Source organism: Eschrichtius robustus, chromosome 4, assembly GCF_028021215.1.
Source record: "Eschrichtius robustus isolate mEscRob2 chromosome 4, mEscRob2.pri, whole genome shotgun sequence".
NCBI lineage: Eukaryota > Metazoa > Chordata > Mammalia > Artiodactyla > Eschrichtiidae > Eschrichtius > Eschrichtius robustus.
Genome location: NC_090827.1, coordinates 116,351,424 through 116,365,295, shown reverse-complemented (window position 1 = coordinate 116,365,295; position 13,872 = coordinate 116,351,424). Strand labels below are relative to the sequence as shown.

At 53.4% G+C, this 13,872-nt stretch overlaps 1 protein-coding gene across 2 annotated transcripts in view; it reads left to right on the top strand.

Moving 5' to 3' along the window:
- The first annotated feature begins 1,021 nt into the window (after positions 1-1,021).
- Positions 1,022-13,872, top strand: part of JAKMIP1 (janus kinase and microtubule interacting protein 1) — a 71,016-nt gene continuing 58,165 nt past the window's right edge. Inside the window, exons 1-2 of one of the 2 annotated variants that reach the window (XM_068542289.1) lie at positions 1,022-1,150; positions 8,596-9,090. In XM_068542289.1, coding sequence (XP_068398390.1) covers positions 1,022-1,150; positions 8,596-9,090 — 624 coding nt within the window. The remainder of the gene's footprint in view (positions 1,151-8,595; positions 9,091-13,872) is intronic. The other variant, XM_068542290.1, reaches the window with a different exon arrangement.

Genomic DNA, 13,872 nt, shown 5'->3' with positions numbered 1-13,872 from the left:
TTTAATGGCTTTGGCTTTGACACCGTGTGGGCTGTGAGGGCAGCCCTACCAAATGGAAGGTCTGGGGTCCCCCAGGGAAATGTGAGTGCTGGAGGGGCCGTTAGCTTATCAGGGCATCCCGTTGGCCGCGTGACCAGCTCAGGCCTGGCCAGGCAGGCACAGAGGCCTGGAGGACTGCAGAGCACCATGCTTGGCTGTCACCTCCTCCAGGGGCTGTGCTACTCCCCCAGGCTGGCTTGGGCATCAAAACTGGGCCCAGAGCTAGCAGTTCTGGGCAACCAGTGCTGTGCTAGTCCTTGGGGTGGGGAGGGAACCACTAACCTTTAGGGAGTCTGAAAGCCCAGTTTTCAGAGTGTGGTCCTTAGACCCTGCTCCTGAATCACCTGGGTGTGTGGATGAGACATCCAGGTCCCCTGGCCCCCTCCCCACAGGCCTCAAGCTTTGAGCTCTGTGCTCCCCCAGAATCCTGCCTTTGAATCAAGCACCAGGGTGACTGAGGCTCAGTCACATTTGCAGACCGAGGTCTATAGTTGCTTAGGTGGTGTAGTCTCACCTTGATGAGGCCAGGACTGGACCAGACAGAGCTACTCAATGAGGGGTGGTCACCTGGGAGCCTCACCTGGGAGCTTGGGAGACATGCAAATCAGATTCCTGGGGGTGGGCCCAGGACTCCGTCTTAACAAGCTTGCAAGTGATTCTGATGCAGCCCCTGTTGGAGAAGCCCTAGGTCAGTGTTGTGAATGGTGGGGCATCTTCGGGGTGAGCAGGTGCCCGGATCAGGGAGGGAGGCATCAGCAAACGCTGGCTACCATCATGTTTGAGTGCCCCAGGCAAGGGGGCACCAGCCCCTCTCTCTCTGCTGACCTGGCTTCCTTCCTCCCCCAGGATCCCAAGTGATGGTGGTTTACGCAGAGGAGGAGCTGAGCCCTGTGAGACTGATTAGCACGGCGGAGCTGGGAGCGGCGCCTGCTGGCTGGCGGGAGTGAACACAGGATCTCAGCATCTCAACCTGAGAGGAAGCATGTCTAAGAAAGGCCGGAGCAAGGGCGAGAAGCCTGAGGTGGAGATGGACGCGGTGCAGATGGCCAATGAGGAGCTGCGGGCCAAGTTGACCAGCATTCAGATCGAGTTCCAGCAGGAAAAGAGCAAGGTGGGAGGGACAAGGGCCTCCTGGCTCAAGTGAGGGGTGGGCTGTGAATTCCCGGTGGACAAATTGCCCCTGAGGTAAGTGTGAAGTGTGTGTCCCAGGACTGGGGTGGGGTTGGGCACTCCACCTTTCTGAGCCTCAGCTTGCCTCTCTTTAAAATGGGTGTAACATCAGTGGTGGTACAGAGACCACCTGGATGCGAATCCTGTCCGCTACCCCACCCCCCCCCCACCCTCCCCGACATTTGGCTCTGATCTCGGACAAGTTACTTCACTCTCCATACCGTAATTTCCCTCACCTGCAAGATGGGATCATAACAGTACCACCTGATGGGCCGGTGGGCAGGAGTAAGGATGTAAATACATATATCAGTACGTCAAACAGTGGTCCCCAACCTTTCTGGCACCAGGGACCCGTTTCGTGGAAGACAGTTTTTGCATGGATAGGGTCGGGGGATGGTTCAGGTGGTAACGCGAGCGGTGGGGAGCAACGGGGAGCGACAGGTGAAGCTTCGCTCGCCCGCCGCTCACCTCCTGCTGTGCGGCCCGGTTCCTAACAGGCTTCGGACCGGTACCGGTCCACGGCCTGGGGGTTGGGGACCCCTGACATAAAGGGCTTGATTTGGAGCCTGGCTCTGTGATGGGAGCTGTTTTGCTCTCGTAAGGCAGGTATGAGCTTTGGAGCCAGTCAGTACGATGCCCCGTTGGGTGCCAATCAGAGTGTTGGCGTGATTGGCAGCCAGCCACAGTGGGAGGACCCCAGGCTTTCTAATCATGCAGACCTGGCTTCAGACCTCACCTTGACCCCTGACTGGCTTCACGATCTTAGATGAGTGACATAAAGTCTCTGAACCTCCGTTTTCTCACGTGTAACATGGCATCATGATAACCACCCAGTTTAAGGTTGTCTTAAAGATCTTAGGTAGGTAATGTAAGCAAGAAAAGCCCATCCGGTGCCTGGGCGCTGCCCCAGTCCTCTTTGTTGGTGTGGTTCTGACCTGGGTGGTTTGAGGGCAAAAGCAGGCGGGGTGGAGGTGCTCTGCTAGCAGGGTGGAGCCGCCATTCGTGTGAGAAGAGAAGGAGGATGGTGTTTGGGCTTGCTCGTGGGGGGCCCGACTGAGGGGCTGGCCTTATACCCCAAGCCGTGAAGGTACCCTCCGGCCCTGCCCATAGCACCTGAGGGAGGGGAGGGACTGCTTGGGGGATGGCAGCAGGTGTCTGGTTGAGAGCTGGGACTCTGGCAGCAGCTGCAGGGCTGAGCGGGGTCCAGCTCCTGGGTGGGGAGGGGGCTGGGGCTTGGTCCTTGGCTCTGACCCCAGCTCAAGACAGCTACATGGAGAGCAGAGGCAGAGTCCCCGACCTGGGGCGATGAAGACTGGGCTCCTGGAGCCTGGGGACACACGTGCTGCCTCCCATCCCCAGACGCTCAGAGTTCCGGAGCCAGTGCAGCCAGGGTCTTTCAGCACAGTTGCTGGTGGTGCCGGCCTGTCCACATCCTGTCCCGCTCAGGAAGGATTTGCCTGCCAGGATCCCCTGGGTGGTCAGCTGCACAGCTGGGCCTGGAGGGGCTGACCAGGAAGTAGCAGCAGCAGCTGTGGTTATGGGGAAAGCCGCACAGCCAACGTCATTTGGCCAGGTCTCCGTCCCACCTGCACCACCTAACTCACCTTGAGGCCTTGGGGCAAGCCAGGTAGCTGCCTTATGCCTCAGTCTCCCTATCTGTTAAAGGGGGACATCTGATGTGTCTGCTTCCCTGGGTTGTTTAAGGAATGAATGAGAGAGTCATATCCGGGGCCTGGGCACTGCCTGTCACATGTAGTTACTCAGCGGTTGGCAGATACTTATGCGTCTGCTACACAGGCCACACCAGGTACCTTAGAGGGCCTCCTGACCCTCATAGTGACCTGTGAGGTCAGATGTGGCTTTCCCCACTTTATAGGTGAGCAAACTGAGGGTTGGAGAGGAGAGGTGGCTGGGCTGCCGTAACAAAGTACCACAGACTGGGGTAGGGGTTCAACAACAGAGATTTATTTCCTCATAGTCCTGGAGGCTGGGAGTCTGAGGTGTGGGCAGGGTTGGTTTTTCCTGAGGCCTCTCTCCTTGGCTTGTAGACGGCCACCCTCTCCCTGTGTCCTCACATGCTCTTCTCTGTGTGCATCTGTGTCCTAATCTCTTCTTGTCAGGGCACCAGTTGTATTGAATCAGGACCCACCCCCATGACCTCATTCAACTTAGTAACCTCTTTTAAGACTGTCTCCAAATACAGTCACATTCTGAGGGTCTGGGGGTTAGGACGGCCATTCAGGAATTTGGGGGGACACAGTTCAGCCCATCACAGCAGGTCCGCACAGTCACAGGTGTTGGCACTGGGTTGGAAGCCAGGCCTACAAGAAACCCAGTCTGTGCCTCCCCAGGCACCTCCGGCCTCTACGTGCCCTGGCTGCCCGTTGGCTCAGTCCAGCCACCTCGTGGCCCTGCCGGGGGGCTTATCCAGGCCGCCACTGGGAGAGTTTCTGCTCTGAAGAGAATTCAGCAATGTGCTTACTGGCTGGTATGAGAAACATAAGTATAAACTTTATGACTGCGCTTAACTGCTGTTTCTGTATGCTCTCATGTAACTGTTGCTGGTGTTGCATTTACAGCGTTGTTACTTTAGCAGAGGAGTCCCCACTGAACACCGCAGGGCGAGGGCATGTGGGGAACGTACCTGTGGGTTCATCCACACATTCATCAAGCCCCCAGCCCCCCGCCCCGTGCCTGTGCTCTGGGCCTGGGCTGGGCGTTTGGAAGTGACTCAGAAACCGCCCGCCCTCAGGCAGGCTGGGTGCTCAGATCCTCAGGGAGCTAGCCGGATGACAGTACTTGGCATGTTGCACCAGAGATTTTAGGAAACCATGCAATGGTCAGAGTGGCCTGAGAAAGCTTTGCAGAGGTGGTCTGGAGCTGGCTCTGAAGGGCTTTGCTAGCTGGCACAAAAGGGAGCAGCGTTCACACCATCCCAAGTGTCCGGCATCACCTGGAAGCATCCTCAGCGCCAATCAGGGTGCCAAGGCCACTGGGGCAGAGTCCCTGACTTGTTGAGGCCCATGGCCTGGAGTGGGTGGGGGCAGAGAGGGCAGTGGTCAGCACATGGGCCCAAGCCAGGCCATGGAGGTTCCGGCTGCTGCCCAGCACTCACCAGCTGGCGATTCATTCGTTCTTGCAGTGAGCAGCCCACCCTGGTCTGGATCTACACTGGGCCAGGGACTAGTCCAGCTACAGAAGTGAATCGGGCTTCATCTTGCCCTCCAGGGGCTGCTGGCTGCAGTGGGTAGGCTGGGAGAGTTGGAATTCGGGTGTGATTTGTGTGGTGATGGAGGGAATAATGCAGGGCTCTGGGAGCCCAGCAGAGGCCCTCACCCAGTCGGGGAAGCCTTCCGGGTCTCCTGGAGAATGGAGGGAAGGTGAAGGCACAGGGACCAGGCAGAGGGACCAGCTAGCCTAGGAGCCAGGACCCATCTGGGGAAAGGCCAGTGCCCCAGAACCACCGCCACCCTCATGCCCCAGGGAGTGGATGCTGTCATTCATTATTTATAAAACTGCCAGGCCCATCATCCTTTCGTTCTTTCCTGTGCTCAGTCCGTGACTAGTTATTGAGCACCTACTGTGTGCCATGCTCTGTCCCAGAAGCTGGGTTGCCCTGGAGATCCTCTCCTGGAGCTAGTATCTAATGGGGGAGGTAGGGAACGAAGGCCAGGAGATTAACATGTAATATTTATTCCCTAGTGAAAAGTGCCAAGAAAGTAAAGCAGGAGAAGCAGGTGGAGAGTCGTGGGGTTGCAGCAGGGGTGGCTTTTTTGGGAGGTGGTCAGCAAAGGGGTGCTGCAGGGGATGGGAGGGCAGGTCCTGCAGAGGCCTGGCTGGGCGCATTCCAGGCAGAAGGGCTGGCTTGGGAAAAGGCCGCAGGCGGGAAGGTGCCTGCATGTCTGAGGTGCAGCAGCTGGGGACGTGGCTTGAGCTGGGTAGTCAGGGAGGAGGACCGGAGAGCCATCAGCCGGGGTCAGTCCTGTGGGCCGGGGAGGACTTGGGCTTGTATGCTGGATGCCACAGAGCCCTCGAGGGTTTTTTTGTTTTCTTTCGTATTTTTACATGTATCAATTCAGTCATTTATATCACTATGAACACTTACTTTACACTTTGGCTTATAATCCAATACTACTTTATTTTGTTGCTCAAACTGTTCTAGCTTTGGCCACAGGGATCTCTTTCACTTGACCCCTGTGTTCCTTTGCACCCCATCATCGTGGCATTTATTTATTAATTTATTCTTGGGTGCACCCTTACCTTCCAGTCCTGTAAGGTGCTCCAGGTTCGTCTTGTATATTCCCTGCCCCAGTCCTAGAGCCACTCATTTCTCCAAGGAGCCCTGGTCCCACTTATTAGAGAATGGCATGAGAAACCAAGATCTGGGCACTGGGTGTGCTCACCACTGCTGACATGTCATTGCTTCTAGGCTTAGCTGACAGAGCAAGGAAGTGTGTGTGTGTATACTAACCGTGTATGTATACATATCTAAAATATTTCTAAAATGTAACATCTATATGTATATTAAGTTAAACATGAGTTCTTACTGATGTCCCCAGTCTAATGCACTACCTCCTGGATCCTCTGGCCTCCTCCCCTTGGTCATCTGTCCTCCCTCCAGCAGGGAGGGCCTGACCCCACCACCCATTTACTTAGTTATTCAGCACTCTACTGGTTTCAGAACGGTTAACCTGCACCCCGTGGATTCAGAAGGCAGTAGAGGGAAACCTTCTAACGTGTGTGTTCAGAGGCCTGTGCTGGCCACTGGGAAGGACTAAAGGGCGAGTGTGCGGGGGCAGAGGCAGGGCGACGGGTGAGAAGGTGACTGCCATGCTGCCGCTGGCTTGGACCAGGGTGGTCGCAGGGAACGGGGAAAAGTGGTCGAGGCCTGGAAGTGGAGACCCAGCGCTGACAGATGGGATGAGGAGTGGGGGAAGGAGCCAAGTGGAGGCTGACTTCACTGTGCCCACTGGGGCGCTGGCGGTGCTGGCTCAGGGTTCTCCAGGCCAGCTCCTCCCACCTAGATGCCTGCCCTTTCTTGGTCACTTTGCTCTTGCCACATTTAGAGCCCAGATGCTGAGGCAAGGCTGGTAAGGGCCCCTCTCTCCTGCTGCACCTCTGGACTTGGGGGCGGGGCGCAGCTTGGTGGCATCTGGCGGCGAGTCAAGTGGCACATGACTTTCGTAGACCTGCTCAACTCAGTGGAGTAAGGAGGGCGTGCTCTGTGCCCACCGGGTGCCACCCCCGCCTCACTGTGCCACACCTGGGTCATGGCGCCTGGGCTTGGCCCTCAGCTTTTCTAGGCAGAGCTGGTGGGACCCAGCAGGGCCTTCTCCCGCAGCCCATCCACTGTTAGCGTCCCTGCCCTACACACGGGTGTCACCTGGCCCATCTCAGCTGGCCCCCTCTGCCCCTCCCAGGGACAGGCCCGGCTTCCCCCAGGCTGCCCTGCACACACCTCTGCTCATGCTGGCCACATTCCTCCTTCCTTTACTACCTGGGACCAAACTTCCCTTTATCCGCTCATCCGCTTTCAGCTTTCCTCCTCCGAACAGTCTTTAAGGGGCAGCTGTTGATAGCCTTGTTTCACAGGGAAGGATCAGGAAGCTCTGGGAGGTTTGTATAGTCAGGGTTCTTCAAGAGAGAAAAAGAACCAGTAGGAGAGCGAGATGGAGAGGGATTTGGTTTTTTTCAAGAAGGTGGCTCACATGGTCATGGAGGCTGACAAATCTGAAATCTGCGGGGCAGACAGGCTGGAAGTTCGAGGGAGCATTGATCTCGCAGTAATGAGGCAGAATTCCTTCCTCATTGGGGATCTCAGTCTTTTCTCTGAAGGCCTTCAACTGACTTGGTGAGGCCCACCCACATTATAGAGGGTCATCTGCTTTACTCCAGGTCTACTGATTTAAATGTTAATCACATCCTTAAAAATTCCTTCACAGCAACATCTAGACTGGTGTTTGGCCGAATGACCTGGTACCACAGCCCTGCCCAGTTGACACATAACATTAACCATCTCGAGGTTAAGTAATTTGCAGAGGGAAATGCACTCGTCAGTGCAGATTGGGATTCCGACAAGATCCCATCCCTTCGACTTCAAATCACTGTCAGCATCCCAGAAAGTTAGAACAGTGTTGCCTCCTTAGAAGGAGAATGCCAGAAGCATTTAGTTCCTCCCTGGGGAGATCATGTTAAATATTTAAAGTTCTGGCTTCCTGGCACTCAGTCCCTTAGGAAGAGGCCAATTCTAGCTCTTGGGTGAGATGAGCCCTCTGACAGGTCCGGTCCTTGTTTTATTTCTGTGATTATGCGTGTTTGATGTCAGGAGACATTGATCTTGTATTTTTGCCTGGCCGGGTTTATTTGCTCCTTTCCCCGCTGTTATGAGTAAGGATTTATCAACCTGAGTGACATCATGAAACTCCTCACCTAAAATTAATTTCAGCCTGTTGGTGTTCTATAGACTGTGGTCTGGGGGAAATGTTGCCACCTTGGAAGCAGCTTATCCATGAAAGACACATTTGTTTCTGTTCTTCGGAGATTGCTGTAATTTAGAAAACAAATGGGTTCCTGTGGAATGTGTGTAATTGTGTGATATTTGAAATAAAGAGATCGAATAAAGCCTTTTGGAGTGTTTGAAGAAGACACTCCCTTGGCATATTTTACAAATAATGTTTTGTTTGCTGAATAGACGAATACCTTCTGGTGGGGATAGCAGCCTGGCACCTGCAGAGCACTGGCCCTGGGGCCAGGTGCCTGGGGGTGAAGCCTGGCTCTGCCCCTTGGCAGCCCCTCATCCCAGGCAGGTCACCGGTGCATCTCTGATGCTCGGCTGCCTTGTGGCGAAGCAGTTACCTCCTTCCTGGCGCTGTGAGAGCTTCATGTGGTGGTGGTGGTGGGGGGGGCACAGAAGCCCCCAGCCCGGGCAGGAGAGCCACTCAGCAGTGAGGGCACCTCCACCCCTGCCCCTCTCTACGTCCACCTGCTCGGCCTCCTCTAACTCCAGAGTTCAGGGCATGGGCACTGGAAATGTGTTTCTGGTTTACAATCTGTTCTGCTCTGATGAGACAAATGATTTGTGCGGGGCATATTTTGTGACTGATAAATTGTCCTTCCTCGTAAATCTCCAAATTGGAAGGGATGTCAAAGCCTTACTCTCCTCTCCAGCACCCTCAGATGTTTTTCCACGGCTGGGAAAATCTCGACAAAATAGTAGGGAAGACTCTGGGTGGGACTGATGGAGGTGGCGGGAAGGGGAATTGGAGTGTGGGGACCGGGGGAGGGTCTCAGGGGCCTGTCACACACGAAGGGACACGGGGAGGTGGCGGCGGGCCTGGCCGGCTCCCCCAGCCCTGACCCTGACTGGCTCTCCCCCCGCGGCTGCAGGTGGGCAAGCTGCGCGAGCGGCTGCAGGAGGCCAAGCTGGAGCGCGAGCAGGAGCAGCGGCGACACACGGCCTACATCTCGGAGCTCAGGGCCAAGCTGCACGAGGAGAAGACCAAGGAGCTGCAGGCGCTGCGCGAGGTGCTCATCCGCCAGCACGAGCAGGAGGCGGCGCGCACGGCCAAGATCAAGGAGGGCGAGCTGCAGCGGCTGCAGGCCACGCTGAACGTGCTGCGCGACGGTGCGGCTGACAAGGTCAAGACGGCGCTGCTGGCCGAGGCGCGCGAAGAGGCGCGCAGGGCCTTCGACGGCGAGCGCCTGCGGCTGCAGCAGGAGATCCTGGAGCTCAAGGCGGCACGCAAGCAGGCGGAGGAGGCGCTCAGCAACTGCATGCAGGCCGACAAGACCAAGGCGGCCGACCTGCGCGCTGCCTACCAGGCGCACCAGGACGAGGTGCACCGCATCAAGCGCGAGTGTGAGCGCGACATCCGCAGGCTGGTAAGTGCGCTACCCTCTCCCCTCACTGGCTCGAGTGCGTACCTGACCTTCCGCACACGCAGCCCATCCTCCCTGCACACACGCACCCTGCTCTTACGCACAAGCACCCCGTCTTCCCTGCACACGTGCAAGCCCTCCTTCCGCACACTCGGAGCCCGTCCGTCCATGATGCATGAGCCGTGTTCTCTCCACAAGCAAGTGCCCCAGTCCTCCCTCACGGAGCAGTAAATGCCGAGTTTTGGGGACCCACTGTGCTCCAGGCATGGTTCTAGACCCTGGGGTTCCAGCAGAGCCCCTGCCATCCTGGGCGTGGAATGGAAGCTTTGGCAGGCCTCTCCTGTCTGTGGAAGACACCTAAGGAATTTCAGGACTGGAGGCAGAAGGACCAGGTGTCCTTTTGGAGTCCTGGTCCAGCTGTCCACCCCTAGACTGGTCACCAGTCAGTGACAGAGCATCAGTTCACAGCTTAACAAGCCAGTACCAAGAATGGCAGAAGAGATGCACTGATTTTAAATGTCTAATGTATAGAAAATCTAAGCACATACCGATACTAAGTTCTCAGAAGTATTCCCCAGCCCCTTTTCCCTTTTTGTGTGTAGGGGCGGTGTTATCACATAATAGGAAGAGAAGGCTTTGGAGAAAGTCTCTTCTGGGTGTGAATCCAGACTCCTTCACTTGTTAGCTGTGTGAGCCCAATCAAGTTGCTTACGGTCTCTAAGCCTCTGGTGCCTCACCTACAAAAGGAGGAACAATCACGTATCTGTTACAACATTATGAGAATTAAGTTAACTAAAGCATCTATCAGCAGCTTATAGTTTGTGTAATAGAAGACATGTAAAATATGTTCCTCTGTTACAGGAAATGTATATTTAAGGTAAATAAAATGGGGAAAAAACAAGTATTTGCACAAGAGACAGATTGAGCTTAATTTAAAACGAACCAAGGACTTGGTGTCTGTTTCCATTTCGGTGCCAAACAGAAATATCCCCAGCTCAGGTAGTCTCAGTGTGTGGGAGCCACTTAGGAGAATAGAGTGAAAAGAATAAATGTCCATTTCTCCAGTTCTCCACACATTTGATAAATGTCCCTTGTCAGACAGGCCTCTTGGCAACGTGTTCAGAAAGTGGCCTGCATTTTGTTTCTTTGTCAGCTGGATTGGATTAGAAATGCAAGAAGGCTTCCAGGCTTCCACTTACATATTTAACATGCCTCTTAAGAAACAGTCAAGAAGAAAAGGCAATTATGGTCAACGTGGGGCTATTGGACACATTCTTTAGACCAGTTAGGATTAGGTCTGAGAAGACTCCCCCCAATACACAGGGGCTTAAAATCTGGAAGTTATTTCTCTTTCATATACAAAGTCTGTAAAGTGCTCCACAGAGTAGTGTAGGCCACAGGGCCTCTTACCTTTCCCCTCAGAAGGGGCTCTAGGATGTGGCCATGGTCCTCATGGCCCCTCATGCCATGGAGTGCCAGCCATCACATCTGCATCCCAGGTTGGCAATAGGAGGGCAGATGAAGGAGGGTATGGTCTTCATTTAAGAGCACTTTTCTTTCTGGAGGTTCCATATACGTCCACTTCCATCTCTTTGGCTGGAAGTTACTCGCTCAGCCTCACCCAGCTGCAAGGGGAGCTGGGAAATGCATGGCAGCTCCTAACAAATCCTGGTGTGGCACTCTGTTCATTTCCTAGGGCTGCTGTAACAAACTCCATGGCTTAAAACAACAGGAATTTACTCTCTCACAGTTCTGGAGTCTAGAAGTCTGAAAACAAGGTGTCAGCAGGGCTGTGCCCCTCTGAAGGCTCCAGGGAAGAATCCTTTGTTTGCCTCTTCCAGGCTTGGGTGGTTGCTGGGAATCCTTGGCGTTCCTCGGCTTGCAGCTGCATTACTCCAGCCTCTGCCTCCACATGGCCTTCTCTTCCCCACGTGGCTGTGTCTTGTCATCTTCTTATAAGGACACCAGTTACTGGATCTAGGGTCCACCCCAATCTGTTATGATTTCATCTTAGTTACATCTGTAAAGACCCTATTTCTAATAGGATCACATTCTGATTTTCCTAATAGACATGAAATTTGAGGGGGACACCATTCATCCAACTACAGGTACCAAGGAGGAGACGAGACTGGATCTTGGGGTAGCAGCTTCTTTTTCATTCTTTGATGCTCCAAACTTTGCAAATGAAGTGGAACTAACAGAATTATTCACAAATTGGTGGGTTTGTTGGGAGCTGGCTAAACTGAGGTTTTCACTGAGGCGAGTGTCCTGATGGATGTGACTGCTGAGAAATGATGAGATTCTGTGCCTCTGGGGCTGAGAGAGGGCATAGTGAGGGCTTTGCAGGGGCTGACCTGAGTCTGAATCATGGATCTGCTCCTGACTAGTGTGTGGGCACATTCACCTCTCAGGACCTCAAGCTTATCTGTAAGATGGAGTAAATAATGTCTACTTTGAGGGTCTTTTGAAGACTGAGAGAGAGAGTGTCTCTTAAGTACAAATGTAGTCCCGAGCTCTCACTAGCCTGTAAGTAAAAAGTGATAGCCATCATCCAGACTGTTGTTTTTTCCCTAACTGTATGTCAACTAGAATCTTATGGTTGCAAGTGACAGAAATTCCACCTCAGACTAGCTTAAACCATGAGTCTGTCGGCTCTCATGACTGAAGTAGCAGGACCAGCCTCAGGCATAACTCCAGTGGCACTAATGATGTCACCCCGGACCCAGGTTTCTCAGGCTCTGCTGTGTCCCCTGATGCATCTTTCTCAGGCTCTGAGCTCTCAATGTGCTGGTGAGATGCCACCACTGTGCCAGACCCCACATCCTCACAGGAAACAGCCCAGTTGATTTACAATGTTGTGTTAGTTTCTGCTGTACAGCAAAGTGAAGCTGTTATACATATACATATATCCACTAATTTTTAGATTCTTTTCCCATATAGGTCATTACAGAGTATTGAGCAGGGTTCTCTGTGCTATACAGCAGGTTGTTATTATCTATTTTATATATAGGAGTGTGTATATGTCAATCCCAATCTCCCAGTTTATCCCTCCCCCCCTTTCCCCCTTGGTAACCATAAGTTTGTTTTCTACATCTGTGACTCTATTTCTGTTTTGTAAATAAGATCATTTGTACCATTTTTTTTAGATTCCACATATAAGTGATATCATATATTTGTCTTTCTCTGTCTGACTTACGTCACTCAGTATGACAATCTCTAGATCCATCCATGTCACTGCAAATGGCATTATTTCATTCCTTTTAATGGCTAAATAATATTCCATTGTATATATGTACCACATCTTCTTTATCCATACCTCTGTCAAAGGACATTTAGGTTGCTTCTGTGTCCTAGCTATTGTAAATAGTGCTGCAATGAACACTGGGGTGTGAGAGAAGCTCTTTCTTAGCTCCTAAGGAGAAACAGGAGGGTCCTAGCAACACCCTCTTCAGGTCTGTTGGCTCTGATTGGGTCACGTATCCATCCCTGAACCAGTTACTGTTAGGCGGCGGAGGCATGCAGGTGATGTGAGCCAATCAGGGCCTGCCCTGGGAACTTGGAGTGATTTCAGCCCCACCCCTCTCCTGAACCACATGGTGAGAGTGGGAGTGTGGGAGAAGGGGAAACGGATGCCGGGAGGCAACCCAGGAATGTCCAGCACACTCAGGTGATGGGGTTTGGGGAAGCTTGAGAAGCTCACTGTCAGAGGTTTACACTACCTCAGGTCCTCAGGGCAGGGGGCAAGATCACTAAGAGCCCAGCCTGGGGGCCAGACCAGAGTCGACAAATAGAGTGCCTGTGTAGCTGTGTGAGCTGGCAGGTCTCCTGACCTGTGGAACCTCAGGACTCTGGCTGGGGAAATGTGACAACCTAGAAAATGTTGGCTCCAGAATCTATCCCACATCATCCATCCATTCCTGGATGCCGTCTCCACTAGTGGAGGCTGTTTTCTGGGAACCTTTCCCACATGATGGGGTGTAAACCCTCTGCTCATTTTCTAGGATAAATGGGGAATCGGTGCTCTTCCAGGCTGAGAATTTGGATTTCCAGAGATGTCTTGCTTAAGATGCTGTTCTTTCTTGTGGGAGGAACTAGTGTAATGCAGTGGTGGAGGCAGCGCTTCTGGGCTCCAGTGCAAAGCCAGGAGTGTGCAGCTGGGATGCTGAGGGGGACGGACTGGAGCCCTACCTGTTAACTTGTAACACCTCCCCAACTGGCACCACTGATTCCCCTCGATTTATCTTTTTCTCCTAGCATTAATCATGCTCTGATCTACTCCATGTTGACTTTTTTATTCTGTTTTCAGCTACCCTCCCCTCTGGAATGGAATCTCTGAGGGCGGGGACTCTGATCTGTTTTGCTCATCAGTGTTTCCCAGCACCTGCTGATGGCACTCAATTCAGTATTTGTTGAATTAATGAAAGCATGTTTAAGTGGTTTCAATTAATGAACTCCTTTCACGTGGTTCACATTGCTTCTGGATTGAACTCTGCAGTGGCAGCAGTGTTTTCTGCATCATTAAGTGTTCTTCCCTACAGCGGGGAGGTGCTCCCACCTCCGGCTCTGAAGGGCGGGGAGCTGCGGGTGACCGTCACCAGGGGGAGCAGCGGGCACCTTCTGCAGCTGCTGAAGCAGAAGCTGCGCCGGGCACACCCTTGGCTGGAGTTCCGGGAAACTGTCACGGGGAGGTGGCTGGGGATACAGAGGGAAGGGGAGTATCCTTTTTTCTTCTAAAGAAAGGCCACTCAGAGAGCTTGTCAGAGCTCTGGTACTTTGCTTGAAAAC